At 36.4% G+C, this 20,920-nt stretch overlaps 2 protein-coding genes across 3 annotated transcripts in view; both read right to left on the reverse strand.

Annotated features, from left to right (window-relative positions):
* Nucleotides 1-3,894, reverse strand: part of LOC127625351 (chordin-like protein 2) — a 12,469-nt gene extending 8,575 nt beyond the window's left edge. The window contains exons 1-8 of one of the 2 annotated variants that reach the window (XM_052100606.1): nt 3,685-3,894; nt 3,297-3,409; nt 2,115-2,208; nt 1,762-1,907; nt 1,293-1,386; nt 1,047-1,111; nt 740-875; nt 443-631 (exon numbers count right to left, since the gene is read on the reverse strand). In XM_052100606.1, coding sequence (XP_051956566.1) covers nt 443-631; nt 740-875; nt 1,047-1,111; nt 1,293-1,386; nt 1,762-1,907; nt 2,115-2,208; nt 3,297-3,409; nt 3,685-3,769 — 922 coding nt within the window. In that variant the 5' untranslated portion in view covers nt 3,770-3,894. Of the gene's footprint in view, nt 1-442; nt 632-739; nt 909-1,046; nt 1,112-1,292; nt 1,387-1,761; nt 1,908-2,114; nt 2,209-3,296; nt 3,410-3,684 lie in introns of both variants that reach the window. The other variant, XM_052100605.1, reaches the window with a different exon arrangement.
* Nucleotides 3,895-4,155: 261 nt separating this feature from the next.
* Nucleotides 4,156-20,660, reverse strand: xrra1 (X-ray radiation resistance associated 1; the record flags this gene model as incomplete). Its single annotated transcript, XM_052099826.1, has 17 exons — nt 4,156-4,903; nt 5,443-5,548; nt 5,667-5,782; nt 6,348-6,501; nt 6,605-6,871; nt 7,030-7,148; nt 15,613-15,706; nt 15,823-15,954; nt 16,029-16,078; nt 16,172-16,344; nt 16,626-16,730; nt 16,955-17,103; nt 17,888-17,985; nt 19,240-19,312; nt 19,397-19,468; nt 19,693-19,847; nt 20,555-20,660. Coding segments are annotated over 17 exons (2,130 nt in total), but the record flags the coding sequence as incomplete, so codon positions are not given.
* Between the last annotated feature and the right edge of the window lie 260 nt (nt 20,661-20,920).

A 20,920-nucleotide genomic window follows, 5' to 3' on the forward strand; every position in this document is an offset into this window, starting at 1 on the left:
TTTTACATTTTCATCACTTTGGACAACCTTATTTGTCAATGACCCATGTGCTGACAGCTGGGATGTAGCATCTAAACACTCTTAAATCTCCCTTTTTGATAAGGGCCCAAGTTTATATAAAGTAAGCCTGATGAATTAATTTAAATATTTTCAACATGATACTTGCTGAAAATGCCAGCATATGGTGTGTTCTGGATGCTGGTGTACTTGCCAGGCTTTTTAACAAGCTTAAGCAGAAAAACATCCGTGATCAACCAGCCTCACCAGAGAGACCATGCTGGTCGACCAGCTTGGTTGACAAAGTTTTACTGGTAGATAGAATAGCTGTGCTGGTCCAGCAGCTAGACCAGCACCAAACTAGCATTAACCAGCACTGACCAGCGAGGAAATTGAAGCTGGTTTTAAGATGACTTTTCAGCAGGCATAACACATATCAGCATACCTGGACAAATCTTGCAGCATTTCCCCTCTGTCTTTATGGGATGTTGGCATGGATACTGACTGGGACATGTGATGCGCCTGCATTCTTGTAAACCGTCCCTGCAGGTGCACAGAATGCACTCCAAAACCTTCCCCAGCACCGGGTGCCACACGTCACCATGGGAATAGGTCTTTCCGCTATACACGCAAGCTTAGACAAAGTCAGAAACTCTTTGAGAGGATATGATTTGTGAGGTGTTTTTGAAAAAGCGAATTATGTTGACATCTCTTTTGGGAGTATGCTTAAAAACAATCTTACCTCTCTGATATTTGCGCTGTAGAAGAATCTTAACAGTAGTCTCTGCTGCTCCTTTAAGGTGTAGCGTCTGTAGGTTGAGGACTCTCGGAGAGCTCCGCATTGTTGATGGTGTGGCCCTAACTGAGCGACCCCTGACCTGTTCCCCAGCACAGTGATCCACAGAATGCCTCTTGTGTTTCAGGACAAACAGCTAACATTGTGACTCTGGACTTGTTTAAATATCATCTTATTATAGTGATTACATGCAGCGCAGCATGAATGGAACAATTATGGTTTTAATGCATTGCTGATTACTGTAAATACATACAGCTCCTCTGTTCAGCTGTTGTCCTCCATCCCCAAATGATTCAGCATTGATGTCAATTGTGCCCTCTGTTTAAAAAGAGACAATGTTATGTTAGTCAACATGATAATAAGTTAAGGAATTATACCTGAGATTAAAGTACAGCCACTAACAACCTTTTAATTTAGTTTCAGCCTAAAAATAAATATGAGTATTCTGAGTAACAAGTAAAATAGGCTAAAATTCTCTAAACCAGAAAATAAATTGCACCTTTGCACACCAAGCAGCATGCATCTGGAACTGAAACTGGTGAGGAACATGTAATGGGCAGACATGTTTTCAGTGCACAGAATATATTTCCATTCTAAAAATGAATAAATAAATAAAAAATACAATTGAGAAGTAAGAACATTCAACATCTACTGACATCATATTTGCAATCATTAAATTGTAATTAGCCTACATATCTGCATTCAATCTGCACCTTGCTTGCTCTCTAGATATTGATATCGGCTTTGGCCTTTAAAACTCATATCGGTCAACCATGAAATGCAACATGAAAACAAATGCAAAAAACACTTTCCCAACTAACAAATGTCAAAACAACAAATAGGGAGAATTGGTCAGGATTTTCCCAAGTTGTTTTTGATGCAGATCCTCATGTTCACAAGTGTCTTTTAGAGATGTTTTCTATTGAATGCAACAAGAATTAATAATAAAAACAAAATGCATGACTTACAGAGCAAGTGCACTTGACACATTGGTTGGACCGACGGAATGGGAAGAGTTCATGGTTGGCAAATGTTTCCCCTGTTTGGTATATGCTTCCATTATGCCAACAGGTTTTAATGGGTGCCCGCAGACCTGCAGGAGTTCTGTGCTCATCTGTAGTTATGAAAATAGCCATAATGTGCACCAATCAGTGGTCCAAACAATGGTATATTGGACATCAAATGCATCAGTGAGATGTCTGATTCTAGAGGCATAATGCTATCCAACTATCATGGTTGAGTCATATATACATTATCTAATTTTGAATCCCAACATAAAACTTCCTTGAGGTAATTAGACATGATAGGTTTGAAAGTTTACCTGTACAACGAGGGCAGCACTGCTGTGAGTGAGTCACTGGATTTTTACATCGCAGGACAGGGCATTTGATGGGGTTGCATTTCACATGACCAGACTACAAGTAACAAGGTTTACATGAGTGTAAATGTGATGATCACACTGACACAAGGTAGACACTAACACTTATGTATTTCTCATTAATCTGTCAAGAACATTTCCTAAAAAATCAACAGGAAAATATCAAAAGAAACATAGGAAATTCAATTTTGCATCTAGAAAATGAAGCATATTTTAAGAGTTTTTTAAATGTTACTTTTTTTCAAGACAGTGATGATTTTCATTAACACAGTGCTAAAAATATGTTCATTATATTCTCATTACATAACATGAAAAAAAAGATACATTATTCCAGCTGTACAAGGCAATACTAAATTTGCACTGCCTTTCATGTTCACAGATTTAAATTTAGAATGTCACTGTACAACAGCATCTTTTTACAGTAATATATAAGGAAAAAGAAAGACTGTTCACCATCAAAAAATGTGAATAGTAAAATGCCAGGACGCGTTACGACAATAACTGGGGAGTGATTAATTGTCCACACACACACACACACACACACACACACACACACACACACACACACACACACGTACGTACGTTGTGTTTCCATAGACATAATGGTTTTTATACTGTACAAACTATATATTTTATCCCCCTACCCCTAAACCTCACAGAAAACTCTCTGCATTTTTTAATTTTCTAAAAACATAATTTAGTATGATTTATAAGCTGTTTTCCTCATGGGGACCGTTAAATTGTCCCCGCAACGTCAAACATTTCGGGTTTTACTATTCTTATGCGGACATTTGGTCCCCACAAAGTGATAAATACACACACACACACACACACACACACACACACACACACACACACAAATGCCAAAAAAAAAAAACAATTGATGAATTCCAAATGCTGACTTCATTTTCTTTATGCAAAATAAACAAGGGAGGCTGACGCGCGCGCGCATACACACACACGCGCGCGCGTAACTGAAGAAAGCGAATACAGTTTAACTTTGGCAAAACTACAGTATTATAACTTAAAGTCAATTCATGGGTCATTAGCCGCTAACCAAAACTACAAATCATATAGATCAATAAACTTTAAACAGTAATTTAATCTTGAAATGTGTGTACGTACTTCAGTGCAAGTACAACGCATGCAGAACACGAATCCAACGGGCTCCAAATAGGGATGCCAGCTATCTCCTGGCCTGTAGGTCTTCTCTTTAAAAGTGCAAAAGACACCAGACACTGCATGCAACACAAAGACACTCATGTATGACATGTCATATTTTTTTGAGAATCGATATTCGTTGGTAAACAATTCTGAAAATAATTGTAAAAGTAGCATCAGTAAAGCCTAAATAAATCAAGCTAAAACATTGTTATTGAAAGACTCCGATTGTACTGTATAACATCATCACACAACATTTTTAAGACAGTTTAACGCTGACAGAATAATGCATCTAAGTGCCCGTCAGGTTTATCAATAAAATAATCTTTGATGTATGGGGGAAGTCACTCACTTTTTCCAGGTCGAATTGCCTCCATTTCACCCTGAACTAAACATCGCATCGTGATCAAAGTGAAAAAGTGTTTTAAGTAGGTCATCCTTTTCTTCCTATTCCTAAAACTGAAGACAGGATTTTCTTCACAAACTTCTCCGCACTTTAGAAGTACAACAACAACTTGGTAACTTCTGTGGGAGTCTCTGTAGCGCGTCTATGTTTTATCAAAAGCGCCTCCTACAGGAAAATGAACTTGACCGCTGTCTTTCACAAAGATATCATTATTTTTGAGCAATAATTGTATTGACTGAAATGCACAACAATGAATTTGTACCAGTTTAAATGGTTATTTATACAAATGGGTGTAAAATCTAAAAATGTATTTCAATAGCATTTCATTATTTGATAAGTTTTATTCATATTTTATGATTTCATATGTATTGAGACACAGCATGGCATGTTAATACTTCAAAAAATTCATTTGACACACTGCAAAATATTTATGTGCAAAATATTATATTCTAATATAGATAGGAGAAAGCGGGGTAGGTTGTCACAATTTTTACTCAGGTGAATAGGCCTATTTCTGGGGATAAGTCAATTTTTGAAAGTCAGTTTTTGTATATACACACACACACACACACACACACACACACACACACACACACACACACACCTTAAAGTCTTGACTAAAAACAAGCTATTGAACATTTTCACCGTCATTTCGGCTAGGAAAAAAGATACAGTTCATTGAACAAACGTTGAAGTTTTGTGACAACATTCCCCAACATTAACCTAAAACAAGGTTCAAGTTATTTGGTCACACTCTCCATGTTTAGATTAATACAACCTTCTTCAAGGGAATACCCTCTAATGCACATAATCAAAATAAATTTGACAAACACAATACAGCAAAAAATGTGGTTATATTTGCAATCGAAACAAAAATCACAGTTTCTCTTTTGTCATCTCAATAACATATACTGGTCTTTTTAAAACTGGTCTTTGCAAAATCCAAGAAATGTAAATTGTAACAAACCGATACATGAAAAAACAAGCAGAATGTTAAGCACCTGCTAGTTCAGATTATTACAGGTCTTCTCAGTCTCAAGCTGTGCTGCTTGTTCCACTGTTTTCAGATGGGTCATCCTGTATCTCCTCTTCATGTCCTTCAGCAAATTCAGTGCTTCCTCATATTCTCTCTTACAAGTATCATTCCTTTTGTTGAGGACATTACCTGAATAGAGAATATATAAAGATTTACAACAGTGAGTACTTTGAAAAGGTCAAGACATAAAAAGTTCAGAAGAAAACGGAAGGAATGCTGCAACTTTACGTATATAATACAGTATTACTCTATAGCTATAAAAAGTGGGTTGGAGTTTCCCAAGATGGAACATCCACAATAAGTCCACCGAGGCTCATGACTGCCACACAGCCAAACACAATAGCGAAACACTACTGTGAAGTGTTGCAATAATAGAGGAACAGCTGCAGAGCCAAACAGAACATTTCCAAGTAAACAGAGTGCTGCACAACCACTATTACATCTCTGCATGTATGCTAGTTAGTTGGCCTGTCAAATGTATTTACTGCTCAGTTGGAAATATTTTGTGCTGTCATTAATGTTGAAGTAGAATCAATTGGCTTGATGCAGACTTAATTACACTGGATTCCACCCTTTTGGAATTAGTCATTTTAATAAAGTAGGCCTACGTGGCTAAGGACATTTTAAAACAAATCCTGTCGTAATATGAGAAAGGTTGATATTGTTACCTAAGGGAACTTTGCTGATTGTTTTTGTCTCCTTTATTTGGGTGAGGATTTCCTCTACTTTTTCTCCTTTTGACTTCTTTGGTCCCAGAGGTGGCAAATTTATTATCTGCAAATAGAATGCTTCTGCTATGTTAGTAATGATGCACAACTCAGCATTCAGTAAATGCAATTCATATCTTACTGGGTTTAGAGCTTGATTGTGCACATGATTAATGACCTCTGACCTTTTTCTTTCTTTCAGTGTATGGTTTCTGAGGACGGTCAAGATTAGCTTTTGAATCTCTGTACACAAGCAGATTCTTGAGTGTGTGCTCCAAAACACTAACGGCATGTTGAATTCCTATGTCATGAAAAATCTTGTAATTACAAAACAAGCAAATAGAATTAATTCAAGAAAAGCTGTAGAGCTGTTCAGTTTTTAGTCCTAAAACCTGGAAGAGAATTACCATTTTCAAGCCACGGGTTCCTTCTGGAATATTCCTTAGGATTTTTTGAAAATAGATTTTAAATGAATGAGTAAAATATGGTCTCTGGTTACTTTACATTATTTGAAGATACTTTTATATTTTGTTCCACAATATAAATTACAAACATACATAAAAACACAGTCATACCTCTAACATAAATATTGAAACCACTTTTTTTTTGTTTTATGTAAGTTGCTACATAAGGACTACAATGGTTGTCCATATCTTAAATCCTTGTGGTAGTTATAGTCATTATTTATCAATTTACATCACAGTTTCAGTATTCACATTTGAGGTGTGAGTGAACACCACTTTTCTAAAAACCCATTGGAAATTCCTTCTGAAATAGCTTTCCGGGCTGGCCTACAAAGTGGCGTCATGACTGAAAAACTCTATAGGTAACAAAAGTGTACACCAGGGTTATAAATCAAATCTTACCAGAAAACATTTCTGGCTCAGGTGTTTCGTCAAGTAAGATTTCATAGTCAATGAGTTTTTTTGGACATGCTTTCCTGTCCTTTTTCATCATCAGGCTGGTTTCATTTGCATCATCTTGTTCTTCCTGACAATCAGATTCATGTAGGCCATGAACCTGAAAAATGTAATTAAATAAAAAGGTTAAGGTTTTTGATCTCCTACAAGTTTTCATAAAGATTAAAGCATAGACTTACTGGCATTAAGTGCAATAAAATTACCTCTGTCACAAAGAACGACTCTGCATTTTGATTAGCCTCACAGGACAGATCTACACTAGCCATTTCTAAGTGCTCATCGCCTATGGCAATGTCATCCTCTTCTTCAATGCTTGTTTGAGACGAGGAGCCAAATACATGAGTTGCTCCATACTCTGGGGGTCGAGGACTATCTTCTCGAGTATGTTTCTCTATGCAGAGCTGTTCAGAAGTTTGTTGATTTGCCATGAACAAAGGAGATTTTGGTACTTCTGGAACTTTAGTTTTCACCTGAAAAATGCAAGTTGCAGAAAAATAAAGTTATGCTTGAGATAGTAAATTGCTTCTTAAAAGAGTTTCTATGAAAACAATCAAGAATTTGTGTGCTAAACTGTATTAACTATGATATATTAAAATTATATTCTAATAACATATTGCATTTGTGCCACCTTTCGTTCCGGATGGAAAGGGAGTGCAATATGTGGCTTAACAAGATCAGTTGTCTTTTTGCGTTTTATCTTAATACCCAGTTTGTCTTGGAGAAAACAGGTCAATATGGGGGGATCACCTGTATTGAAAAACAACACACACAGAGAGAGAGAGAGAGAGAGAGAGAGAGAGAGAGAGAGAGAGAGAGAGAGAGAGAGAGAGAGAGAGAGATCATTTTATATAGAATTTTCAAAAACCTTTACAATTATTCTATAAACAATGGTTCATAATACATAGGGTGATAAATTCAAAATAGTAAAAATATTACAAAAATGCACAAAGATAAGTTCATTATTCACAACAGAGCACAAAGCTCCTCAGTGACATATACTTTCAAAGATTATAAGATTGTTTATTGTTTTATAAAAACGAAAGTCCATTAAATACACTTACAACCTCATGATCATGTTTTTGCTATCTCTCTGATGGGTTTGTTTTGATTTTTCAGCCTAATGATGGCTCGCTTCACTGATAGTGACAGCTCTTTGGGTCTCATATTGAGAGTTGACAGCAACAGATTCCAAATGCAAATAGCACACTTGAAATGAACTCTGGACCTTTTATCCGCTCCTTGTAAATGGGATAATGAGGGAATAACACACACCTGGCCATGGAACAGCTGAGCATCCAATTGTCCCATTACTTTTGGTCCCTTAAAAAGTGGGTGTCACATATACAAACTGTTGTAATTCCTACACCGTTCACCTGATTTGGATGTAAATACCCTCAAATTAAAGCTGAAAGTCTGCAGTTAAAGCACATCTTGTTCGTTTCATTTCAAATCCATTGTGGTGGTGTATAGAGACAAAAAGATTAGAATTGTGTCGATGTCCCAATATTTATGGACCTGACTGTACATAAGTATTCACAGCCTTTGCTCAATACTTTGTTGAAGCACCTTTGGCACCAATTACAGCCTCAAGTCTTTTTGAGTATGATGCTACAAGCTTGGCACACCTTGCCCAAAAATGGGCCGTTTCTCCCATTCTTCTTTGCAGGACCTCTCAAGCTCCATCAGGTTGGATGGGGAGCGTCGGTGCACAGTCATTTTCAGATCTCTCCAGAGATGTTCAATCGAGTTCAAGTCTGGGCTCTCGCTGGGCCACTCAAGGACATTCACAGAGTTGTCCTGTAGCCACTCCTTTGTTATCCTGGCTGTGTGCTTAGGGTCGTTGTCATGTTGGAAGATGAACCTTCCCCACATTATGAGGTCCAGAGTGCTCTGGAGCAGGTTGGTGCATTCATCTTTCCCTCGATCCTGACTAGTCTCCCAGTTCCTGCCACCATGCTTCACTGTAGGGATGGTATTGGCCAGGTGATTAGCGGTGCCTGGTTTCCTCCAGACATGACACTTGCCATTCAGGCTAAAGTGTTCAATCTTTTGTTTCTCATAGTCGGAGAGTCCTTCAGGTGCCTTTTGTAAAACTTTTTACTGAGGAGTGGCTTCTGTCTGGCCACTCTACCATACAGGCCTGATTGGTGAAGTGCTGCAGAGATGTTGTTCTTCTGGAAGTTTCTCCTCTCTCCACAGAGAAACACTGGAGCTCTGTCAGAGTGACCATCGGGTTCTTGGTCACCTCACTGACTAAGGCCCTTCTCCCCTGATCACTCAGTTTGGCCGGGCGGCCAGCTCTAGGAAGAGTCCTGGTGGTTCCAGACTTCTTCCATTTACAGATGATGGAGGCCACTGTGCTCATTGGGACCTTCAATGCTGCAGAAATTGTTCTGTACCCTTCCCCAGATCTGTGCCTCAATACAATCCTGTCTCGGAAGTCTACAGATAATTCCTTGGACTTCATGGCTTGGTTTGTGCTCTGACATGCACTGTTAACTGTGGGACCTTATATAGACAGGTGTGTGCCTTTCCAAATCATGTTCAATCAACTAAAACAGGTGGACTCCAATCAAGTTGTGGAAACATCTCAAGGATGATCAGTGGAAACAGGATGCACCTGAGCTCAATTTGAGTGTCATGGCAAAGGCTGTGAATACTTATGTACATGTGATTTCTTTGTTTTTTTATTTTTAACAAATTTGTAAAGATTTCAAAGAAACTTATTTCATGTTGTCATTATGAGGTATTGTTTGTTATGAGGTATTGTTTGTAGAATGTTGAGGAAAATAATGAATTTAATCCATTTTGGAATAAGGATGTAACATAACAAAATGTGGAAAAAGTGAAGAGCTGTGAATACTTTCCAGATGCACTGAATATATATATATATATATATATATATATATATATATATGTAAATTTTTGCTTTACCCAAAAGTTCAACATACACGTCTTCTTTGAACATATTTAAACCCAAAATAAAAATCTGTACTGGAAATCTTAATTAAAACAATAACAAAAAAAAAGACTCATTAAAATGTCAAACAAAGGCATTAACCTAAAACAGTACATAAAACAATGGAAAACAGTCTCTCTTTCAAAACAAAAAGGACATTCTTGTCTTATACCAGTATTTAATACAGAAATAAAAGCGTTTACAGCAATTATCCCATTTAAAATGCTCTACTGAATATCAGCCAATCTTTTTGTTAATGGTGGCTTATGTAAGTGCTCTCCACTCTGGTCTGACATTCTCACTTAGTCCCAGTACAGCACGCCGTGGTGTATCAATTCTATCATGTAATTTTCACACTGTTTACCACTGACATAATTAAAATCTAAATATATGTTTTTAGATTCCCAAAAAAATCCTGAATGATCATTTAGATTTGGAGATAGAAACAGACAAAAAGGGTCCTTATCATTGCTAAAGACTATTCCCTCACAGTAATCGGTGAGCATACCAGTTTTCACTGTTGTGAGAGCAGATTGCAGTCTCTGTCATATCTGAGTGACAGTTTGTACAGATTTAATTCTTAAATGTATAGCCACTTCTTCAACATTTCTGAATCCAGACCCCGATAAATTAATCAACCTTTGTAAAGTTGTAATTCCAGATATTAGGAAGGATTCAGTCAGTTTTTTACTCGCAATCACTGTATCAGTTGTTATTCCAACAACCAAAATACAGAGTATTTGATCTCAGTCCTATTTACATAAAAAAACTCCATACTTTCAAATGGTTGTGGTAAAAAATAGGTAAGTAAGAAGTGTCAATCTTATTGGGGTCCATCAAAAACAAGGTTTTGTCCAAATCTATCCCTTGAAAAGTCTTCAATATGTAAAGGACTACCAGCAGATCCTCTCCTATGATGGACCAATAAGACTTATAGAACTCAACTGGAAGTCCGTCAATTCCAGAGACATTTCCACACTCCATGTTTTGAAAAGCTTTATGTACCTCTCCCAGAGCTGTAGGCTTATTAAGTGCTACATTACAATTTCAGAAAAGTTATAGTTAATTCTCTAAAAAAAGGATTGTTCAACAAAATGATCTTCTTTGGACTCACCCTTATATAGTTTTACAAAAAAAAATTGCTGCTCTTTTGCATAGTTCATTCAGGTCCGAAAGAAAAAAAAAATCTTAAATCTGAATTAAGTGCCGTTGATAATTTTTCTTTCCTAATCCAAAGAAAAATTTGGATGGAACATCCATCTGATTTAAATTTTGAAAGTGTGACCTAATCAGTGCTCCCTGTGCCTTCAACCCCAGCAGGTCAGATAAAGAGGATTTTTTTTGGACTTAAAAGCATCAACATGGTCTTGATTTCCACTGGACTGTGCCAAATCCTGGAGTCTCATAATTTCAGCCTCTAAAAATCACGTAGATATTGCCAAATCTTTGGTCACATTATGAGTGTATTGTTGATACAACTGTTTTGTCCTACCACTTTTGTAATGAAAGGAAATTATTCTACTCTATTTTAAAATTCTTCCAAAAACATTCAAAAATGTCTTTTAACTCTATTAAACCAAACTTTGAGAAATGATGTGCAGTTTAGAGTAATTATACACACACTTCTAAGATGTGATTTGAAAATAATTTTAACCCAGTTGATGTTAAAAAACCTAAAACCTCTCTAACCTTGCTAATGATAGTAAAGTATCATGAGCATGTACCCATGTATATTGTTTTGAATCTTTATAAAAGTTTCTCCATACATCACATAACTCATGTGTTTCAATTAGTTGAATGAGTCGTCTGCAAGAGGGCATATGTGGCTCCATGTGATTCCTGTATATATTTTTTCTGGACAGTTAAAATCTCTGCCCAGAAAAAAGATCATCTTCACTATTACATCCTTCAAAAGTTGCACAAAATGTATCTAAAAAAAAAGCCTCATTATTTGTGTTGTTAAAGTTGGGGCATTACAACAAATCAAAACAAAGATATCATTTTCAAACTCTACAACAACTTTCATAAGTCTTCCTTTTAGGACCTCCTCCATTTTAACTGAAAATTAACAAAATAGCAAACAAAATAGCAACACCTCCACTCAGGTAAGTGGCTTAAGAATGATAAACTGTCCCATTCTTTAATCCACTCAGCTGTGTGTGTTCTGTCTCATTAATTCATATATTCCCTCTCTTTTTTTCCACATCCCTGGCTCCAATCACATTTAGAGAAGCAATGTGAATTTAATCCATTTCATAGAAAGAAATTAACAATAATACACAGAAAAGGAGACAGCCAACAAAGGCCAAGAGTCTAAGCTGCTTCACTATCATTGTTACTCTGTTATTGATTTTGTGCCTTGGTGACAATTTTCTTCAGACGATACACCTCTTTGTCTGTGAAACGTCCTTCACTCATTGACATATTAGTGACTTCAACAAATTTCTTAAGATCTGGAAAATAATCAACAATTTGAACACATCTTTTTCTCTCCAATTTGGAATGGCAAATTCCCAAAACACTCGAAATCCTCGTGGTGGTGGCATAGTGACTCGACCTCAATCTGGGTAGCGGTGGACGAATCTCCTCCGTCAATCCACGTATCATATCATGTGGCTTGTTGAGCGCATTACCGCGGAGACATAGTGTGTGTGGAGGCTTCACGCTATTCTCCGCTGCATCCACGCACAACTCACCACGCGCCCCACCGAGAGTGAGAACCATATTATGGGGACAATGAGGAGGTTACCCCATGTGACTCTACCCTGCCTAGCAACCGGGCCAGTTTGTTGCTTAGGAGACCTGGCTGGAGTCTTGATCACTCAACACACACTGGATTTGAACTCGCGACTCAAGGGGTGGTAGTCAACACCTTTACTCGCTGAGACACCCAGGCCCCCAATTTGTACACCTCTTAAATTTTTTGTTACTTTTAGAAATTTCTTGATTCTGTCATAACTGGATCTGTCACATGACCAACCACTCTGAGAGCAAGCAAAGCACTTGAATTAGAAAAAAATCACTCTCGCTATCAACACCTTGATCATTTAATTTAGTTGTTTACCTGTTTTTCTTGTGTTTAGTTACAGTACCTTTCTCAATCTTTTTTCTTTTTAGAGGTGTTTTGAAAATATTCTGATCAACTTCCACAACTGTGCTATCACCATTGTTTATGCTTTCAGAAAGGGTTTCCACATCAGACACCTGACTCATTGAATTTGTCTGTTATTCTCAAAATCCTCAACATTCTCACCATCATTGATCTCACTCAAATTAGACTCAATTCTAATAGACTCGAGACTCTTCTCGATCACCTTCCCCATGACTCTCTACAGTTGCAGACTGTTCATTTAGTAATTTATCTACAGTTAAACTTGCAGTTTAGCCCAATTAAATTGGAGTCGTCACATCAGCTCCGGCAGAATTAACAGCCTTAGCCTGTACACTGCCTTCAGCAGAAACACTTGCTTGTGCTATTCAATGGGCTTCAATTTCTACATCTAAAGCACCTCATTGAGTCAGTCGATACAAAGACTTTGTAGTCAAAATCATCTATTCAAATTCAGATCAAGTTTGGTCCCGTTTTATGTATGCCATGTAAACCATGTATGCAAATCTGCAAAAGGAGACTACATGTTTTACAAGATCAGATTTGCTGCGATCCTTTTAACAGGTGAAACCAGTTTTCCAAAGCATGAAAGTTCTCTTGCCAACATTTCATCTTTGATAAACATTGTAACATCAGGAAACAACGTCATTTTATTTGTGGGTGTGAAAAGAGGTGTAAACAAACCCTGTAAGACTTAATCTATTTCCACCACCTCATTTGCCTTTTCTATAGTGCTTAAGAACAAAACAATTGCGTTGTTCATTCTTGAGGCAGCCAAAACCCATTAATGACCGACCACATCTCCAAAAGCTATACCGCATTCTTCTACGCTCCCCGCAGACACTACCTATGTGTGAGCGAATCCAAACCACCACCGGTGCTGTGAGCCGCCATGCTTCCCAGTAAACACTGGTTATTAGCACCCTAATCTCCGATAAACTTTGTTCCACCTAACTATAGTGTCCAAAAGTTATTAACAATACCATACAATATAGAAAAGAAAGTTAGAAAAAGAAGCCAGAGTGGGCAAAATTCACTCGCAGAGAGACAGAGAGAGCATTTTTTCATAGTTATTTGAAATGAAAAAAAGATGAAGACCCTCACGTTCTGTAAAGACTTGTTATAAAATGTTTGGTATATATAGGCCTAATTAAATGATAAAGAATAATGAACAATAAAACTATATTCAATTCATGTTTCTCTTTTAAATATTCTGTGTTGTAAGAAACAAACCTCTAAGTAGGCTTGTCACAATAACCACTTTTGTTGGACGATATATTATCCCAGAAATAATTGCGATAAACTATTTTATTGTCATTTTAAAACCATTTTATTCCACTGATATAATGATAATATAATCATCATAATGCAAGTACAGCCTTTCAAAGAGCAAAGAACCTTTAATTCTTAAGAATACTCTTAAGTATTCTAAATCAAGCCTGGAAGGTCCATCTCTAACTGCAGTTTGTGTTCCCAGATTGGAAAACTGGATGGGATGGTTATGTTTTTGATGAGTTTTTAGGTTAGTTGTATTGCCACTTTTCGTTGCCACTGTTTTTAAACAAAGTCTGTGAAATGCGGCTTTGAAACCAAGTCCATTTGGACATATTCTTCCAAACTTTCTGGCTGGAATTCTGCAGTCATCGGGAAAAACACCTATTAAAACACAGGGCTCGACATGAAAAATTGTGATGTGCTTGTCATTTGGACAAGTAAGTTGGTCATTCACTTGTCCGAGTAAAAAAGCTACTTGTCTAGACAGAAAAAAAATTTTTTTTTGCTGTTATGTTTTCTAAAATTAGCAGTAAAAATGGCTGTTTAATCTTAACAAAATGCATTAAAATGCACCAACGAATCCTGAGAAAGTACCCTGTTTATTTAATACTGTATGTGGGTAGATGACAAATAACATAACTGTGAACTTTTATTACTGTTTGGTATGTTCAAAACCACGTGAAAGCAATATAAATATAGTAAAGTATTACTATAAAGTACATTTTTTTTGGATTATGTAGATTTTCCACTTTCATTATGGAGAACCTTATTTTTGACTGATGCATGTATTTTAAAGACAGATAATATATTTTCATTTACTGTATATTGTTAATAATATTATAGTGTTTATATTACCATTTTATTTTTATGTTTGTATATTATTACATATTAAAATTGGCTGATTCACATGGCAGAGAATGCCTATAGGTCAGAAAGAGCTCCAGAGAGATGGAGATGAGAGACGTAACAGGTATTTAAACGTTTCTCTTCATCCTGCAGCAGGTAGCATTACACAAAGCATTTTTGCTATTTCTACAGTTCTTGTCAAAGGTGTTGTATAATGACTTATGATGGAGTGCCACGATATGAAAGGCTGCAATCCTCGATCGCTCCAATGTTATGAGCTTGCATCGTTGACAGCTTCTTTCTTTTGCAGAACGCAAATGGAGATTTTAAGAAGAATATCTCAGCTCTGTTGGTCCTTACAATGCAAGTGAATGGTGACCAGACCTTTAAAGCTCCAAAAATCACATAAAGACAGCATAAAAGTAATCCATAGGGTTAGGTGGTTTTCTTTTGTACTATAAATCTACACTTTCACTTTGAGAATATAAAATAAAATTAAAGTACAAGTGGATATTTATATCACCTATTTTATCACTTCTGATTAAATAGTCTGCACTTATATAGCTCTTTTTAAACTTAGTGGTTTTCAAAGCGCTTTACACTGTGACTCATTCACCAATGATGGCAGAGCTGCCATGCAAGACGCTAGTCTGACATTGGGAGCAACTTGGGGTTCAGTGTCTTGCCCAAGGACACTTTGGCATGTGGGCTAGGAATCGAACTGCCAACCCTGCGATTAGTGGCCAACACACTCTACCACCTGAGCCACAGCCACCTGAATATGCACTGAATATATGGATTAAACCACTGGAGTCTTATGGGTTTAAGCGACCAATCACTTGCATTGTAATGACCAACAAAGCTAAGAAAAACTAATCTTTGTTTGTGTTCTAAAGATGAAAGAAAGTCATACACATCTAGGATGGGGAGGATTAATTTAAATCAGTAATTTAAGTCAGTTTAATGTCCTAACAATAAGCATTTAAAATACTGTCTGTCTGTCTGAGAGACAGGAAACTTACCACTTCTTTGTGTTGTCAAAGGGTTTGAGTGAATAACAAGCTCACTGAGCTTTGGAAACAACGCCACAGGTAACAATGCTTCTTCCTCAGCTATCTATGGAAAAAGTGGCAAAGAGCCCTGTTGTCAATGACTTCATTCTGCTGTCTGTGTTCATAGCAAATCAAATGCTTCTTTTCCAAAAGCAGAGAGCAGACAATAAACAAACCAACCTCATTGTTGGCCAAATTCAGATGATGAAGTTCTGGGAAAGGTAGGCAGAAATCTTCAGAGTATCCATCCTCCTTTGTCTGATCAAAGTATTTTGAGGGATCTGAATGCGTTGCAAGACATGCTTTGTTTTCCTATTTGAGACATGTTAATTAATATGAATTCCACAGTCTACATAGGAGAATAGAAACAGGAGACCAGATCTTACATCATATGTTCTTTTGCTAGACTTTTGCTGGCTCATCAGAATTTCAGGGTCTACTTGGCAGGGACAGGAAATAAATGTACACATAAATAATTTGTTTACCAAACCTAAAATTGTCCTTACTTTTTTAAATTAAATATACCAACACATTATCCTCTTGCCATTTACTGTGACCTCCTGAACAGGGGAAGTGATGCTCCCAGACCTCTGTTTGATGCTGTGTGGTATCATGCTTGTCTGAGCATCTTGTAATGTTGCCATCTGTTCTAAGAATGGGACCCCTGAGATGTAATTTCCTTGTAGGTTTAGATGGTGAAGCCTAAATGCATAGTTACGAAAGAATAAATCATTATTCTTTTGCATTTTATCCATTTATTTAAGTTTAAACATTTAAAAAATAAGACATGGTTCTCTAACTAGTAAACTTTAACAGGTTTACAGCTCTGGTATTTTCCTTTGGACTATAGTATTGTTTAATTACAATTTCAGAACAATTTAACAATGTTGTGGTTGTGCCACAAGGAGGCAGTCTCACAAAAGTAGAATGCAATACTCTTCACTGTATTAAACATCACAAGACAAATTCTTGATAATACTAACCTTTTTAAATTAGCAAGGCTCAAAAACACTCCAGGGGAAGATAATTTGTTGTCATCAAGCATCAAAACCTCCAGAGTTTTAAATAGTAAGACACACTGGTGTGTACTGTTAAAAAAGAAAAAGTAATGTGAATGGGTAACTTCAAACATCAAAACTAATATAAAGTTTATGTAGCGCAACTGTGCAAGCTGTATTCACAAGACTGGTTAACATTAAAACTACTCTGGTAATAGACTGTTTTCTTCTAAAATATAAGCACAGCATTTCTAAAGACATTAACTATTCAGATAACCTTGTTAAAGAATGAAACTAATGCAATACACATTTACGTTTCTTCAGTACAGGTACGAGGGCCAGCCATATTGAGTGGAAGCATCTGCAGTTGGTTTCCAGTTAGATGAAGATCCTTCAGACGTGGTAACAAGCCTAGATTCAATATACTTTCACCTGCTATTTTATTGAAGGACAAGTCCAACACCTGAAACAAATGAAACACAAAGAAATAGATCACCAAAAAATTAAAATTCTCTCATCATTTACTCACCCTAGTTCCATCTCAGATGTGAATGACTTTCTATCTTCTGCAGAACACTAAAAAACATTTTTAGAAGAATATATAGGTCCATTCAAAGCAAGTGAATGGTGGCCAAAACCTTGAAGCTCCAAACTGCATAGAAAGGCAGCATAAAAGTATTCCAGAAGACTTCTGTGGTTTAAACCATGTCTTCTGAAGCGATCTAATTAGTTTTAGATGAGAACAAACCAAAACCTCTTTTTTCACTTGAAATCTTGACATCAGCAGACTCCTTGGGGTTCCATCTAGCACTCTGTTCATAAGTCAAAGACTAGGAAATATAGTAGAGCTTGAAATCATGATTGTGCCTAGAGACTGTAATGGCAAGTTTGAAAAAAGGTGCTATATTTTGGTCTGTATATTTTGGTCCAAAACCAAGACATGGATTAAACCACTAGAGTAGTATTGGATTACTTTTATGCTGCCTTTATGCGCTTTTTGAAGTAGTAACCATTCACATTTTATGGACCTACAAAGCTTTTTTTCTAAACATCTTCATTTGTGTTCTGCAGAAAAAAGTGAGTAAAGAGGGTGAGTAAATGATGAGAAACTATTTTCAATTTTGGGCTATTCCTTTAAACTATTGCTTTAACGCTTATTTAATCATTTCAATATTTTAATATTTAACTTCTGCTTCAAGCCTTCAAGAGCAGAATATGATCACAGCCCAATATAAAAGCCGACTAACCTCCAGATTTTGGAAATCTTCAGCATGAACCTCCAAAGTTTGAAGACCATTCAGTGACAGTTCCAATTCTCTCAATGCAGGAAACCTGCTAAAATCTTCTACAAAAAAATTATATATATGTATATAGACACACAAACACACACACACACAGGCAGCCAAATGTTTGGAATAATGTAGAGAGTTTGCTCTTATGGAAAGAAATTGGTACTTTTATTCACCAAAGTGGCATTCAACTGATCACAATGTGTCAGTCATATACAATATAGTCAGGACATTAATAACATGAAAATGTACTATTACAATTTGAAAAAAAACTTCTTAAACTATTTCAAAGAGTTCTCATCAAAAAATCCTCCATGTGCAGCAATGACAACTTTGCAGATCCTTGGCATTCTAGCTGTCAGTCATACTCAGGTGACATTTCACCCCACGCTTCCTGCAGACTTGCCATAGATTGTCGGGCACTTCTCACACACCTTACAGTCTAGCTGATCCCACAAAAGCTCAATGTAGGTTAAGATCCATAACACTCTTTTCCAATTATCTGTTGTCCAATGTCTGTGTTTTTTGCCCAATCTAACCTTTCCTTTTTGCTTTTCTGTTTCAAAAGTGTATTTTTCTTTGCAATTCTTCCCATAAGGTCTGAACCCCTGAGTCTTCTCTTTACTGTTTTACATGATACTGGTGTTGAGCAGGTAGAATTCAATGAAGCTGTCAGCTGAGGACATGCGAGGCATCCATTTCTTAAACTAGTGACTCTGATGTACTTTCCTCTTGTTTAGTTGTACATCTGGCCTTCCACATCTCTTTCTGTCCTTGTAACAGCCAGTTGTATGAAAGCCTTGTTAGTTGCTTTGTATGTAATCTTCAGTTCTTTGGCAATTTCAAGCATTGTATAGCCTTCATTCCTCAAAACAATGATTGACTGATGAGTTTCTAGAGAAAGCAGTTTCATTTTTTTTTTTTTTTGCCATTTGTGACCTAATATTGACCTTAAGTCATGCCAGACTATTCAATACTGTGGCAACTCAAAAACAAACACAACGACAATGTTAAGCTTCATTTAATGAACCACATAGCTTTCAGCAGTGTTTGATATAATGGCAAGTGATTTTCTAGTACCAAATTAACAATTTAGCATGATTACTCAAGGATAAGGTGTTGTAGTGATGGCTGCTGGAAATGGGGCATGTCTAGATTTGATCAAAAATTACTTTTTTCAAATAGTGATGGTGCTGTTTTTTACATCGATAATGTCTTGACTATACTTTGTGATCAGCTGAATGCCGGGAATTAAAGTACCAATTTCCATATACTATAATATATATATGTATATGTATGTATGTATTTACCTAAAGTTAAACTGTTATCAGAGGCATTTATGTAAGCAATATTATCAAAGTTTTCCAAACCCTCATGTTTGACCTATGAAAGAAAGAATGTCATTTTGTGAGAGATGTAATGACATTAATAAAACTGACAAATTAGCTCTTTTTAGCACAAGCTTACCGTTTGCAAACCCTGGTCACTGATGTGAACAGAACAGAGGTCAGAGGGCTTATCTACACAATGAAGCTTAATCTGAGGTAAGATGGAAGAGATATTCAATGTCATTATCACATTTTAAATTATTAAATTAACTTCAATAAAATTAATGTTCCCCCGCGACCCTGTACACAGGATAAGCGGTTGACGATGGATGGATGGATGGATGGATGGATGGATGGAAAATTAATGTTCCATTGTTTAGTAGCAAAGACTGAGCCCGTTAATAATGATGCTTTCACATATTTAAGCATTCTTACCAGAAGCTGTGCATCTAAAGTATTGCTAGCACTCGCAGGCCTTCCCTGTTCATGTTTCTTAGAGTGCACTTCAAAACTCGAACCTGAAGCTTTTTTCCTTTTTGATATCCTCTCCTCCAGTGTTTTTCTGTGTGCTACAAGCCAGTACCCTGCCCCTTTAAGAATAAATAAAAAGTGCCTTTAGTAAAGGTATGTTCCGGGTTCAATTCAAGTTAAGCTTAATCAGCAGTATTTGTAGCATAAAAAAAGATTACCTCAAAAATTTATTTTAACACGTCTTTCCTTTTCTTTAAAAAATATAATAAAATTAGGAAAAAATTGTTTTACCGTGGCACTTTCAAAAGTGAATACGGGGCCAATTTTTATGTTAAAATTCTGATTGTTTCAAACGTTTGCAAGAAATAAATAATATGCATGTTAACATGATTTCAGTGTGATAAAATCACTTACTAACCTTTTCTGTGTTATAGCCAATTTTACATCTCTGTTGCCATGACGATGCAATGTCAACAAAACCTAAAACCCTACAATGACTGTAAAAATGACAACTTAAACAACTTTACAGCTCAAATAATCCACAAGTTTTAACAGAAGAATTCATGCAAGTGCTTTTATAAAATTATAAGCTTCACATTTCTGCCTTTAACCCCTCAAAAAACTGGCCCCATTCACTTCCAATGATCACTGTAACCTCCAGTTTTGCCTTTTTTAAAGAAAAGGAGGGACGAGTCGAAATGATTTTTTGTGGTAATCAATATTATGCCACAAATGCTGTCGATTGATCTTAACTTGTATTAAACCTGGAACATTCCTTTTAATGTTACATTTTAAGAATTCAGAAGCGATTGTGCCACATATCTACCTTCCTTAGTTGGAAGAAAGAATGATCTTATTGGGAAACAATGTGAAGGGTAACTTTCTCCATCATCAAGTTTGTAAATCCCCAATCCTGCCATTTCTTTCAGTGTTCACCTAGACTTCAATAAGATTATGGCAATTAGGCTATAACAGTACAAAAGAAAGGCTAATGAAAACACTAGTAGTTTGAGAAGCTCTCTTTCTGCAGACATACATAAAAGTTATAGATTTAGATAGCTCTAGGCTAGGTTAAAGACAGATCAGACGTTAACAGGTGCAACACTTACTCTGCTCAACTTCAGTTACAGTAAACAAAACGTTAGGCAACTAACAAAGATTGTGTACTTTAATAACTATAAAAAAGATTAAG

The sequence above is a fragment of the Xyrauchen texanus genome, chromosome 31, assembly GCF_025860055.1.
Source record: "Xyrauchen texanus isolate HMW12.3.18 chromosome 31, RBS_HiC_50CHRs, whole genome shotgun sequence".
NCBI lineage: Eukaryota > Metazoa > Chordata > Actinopteri > Cypriniformes > Catostomidae > Xyrauchen > Xyrauchen texanus.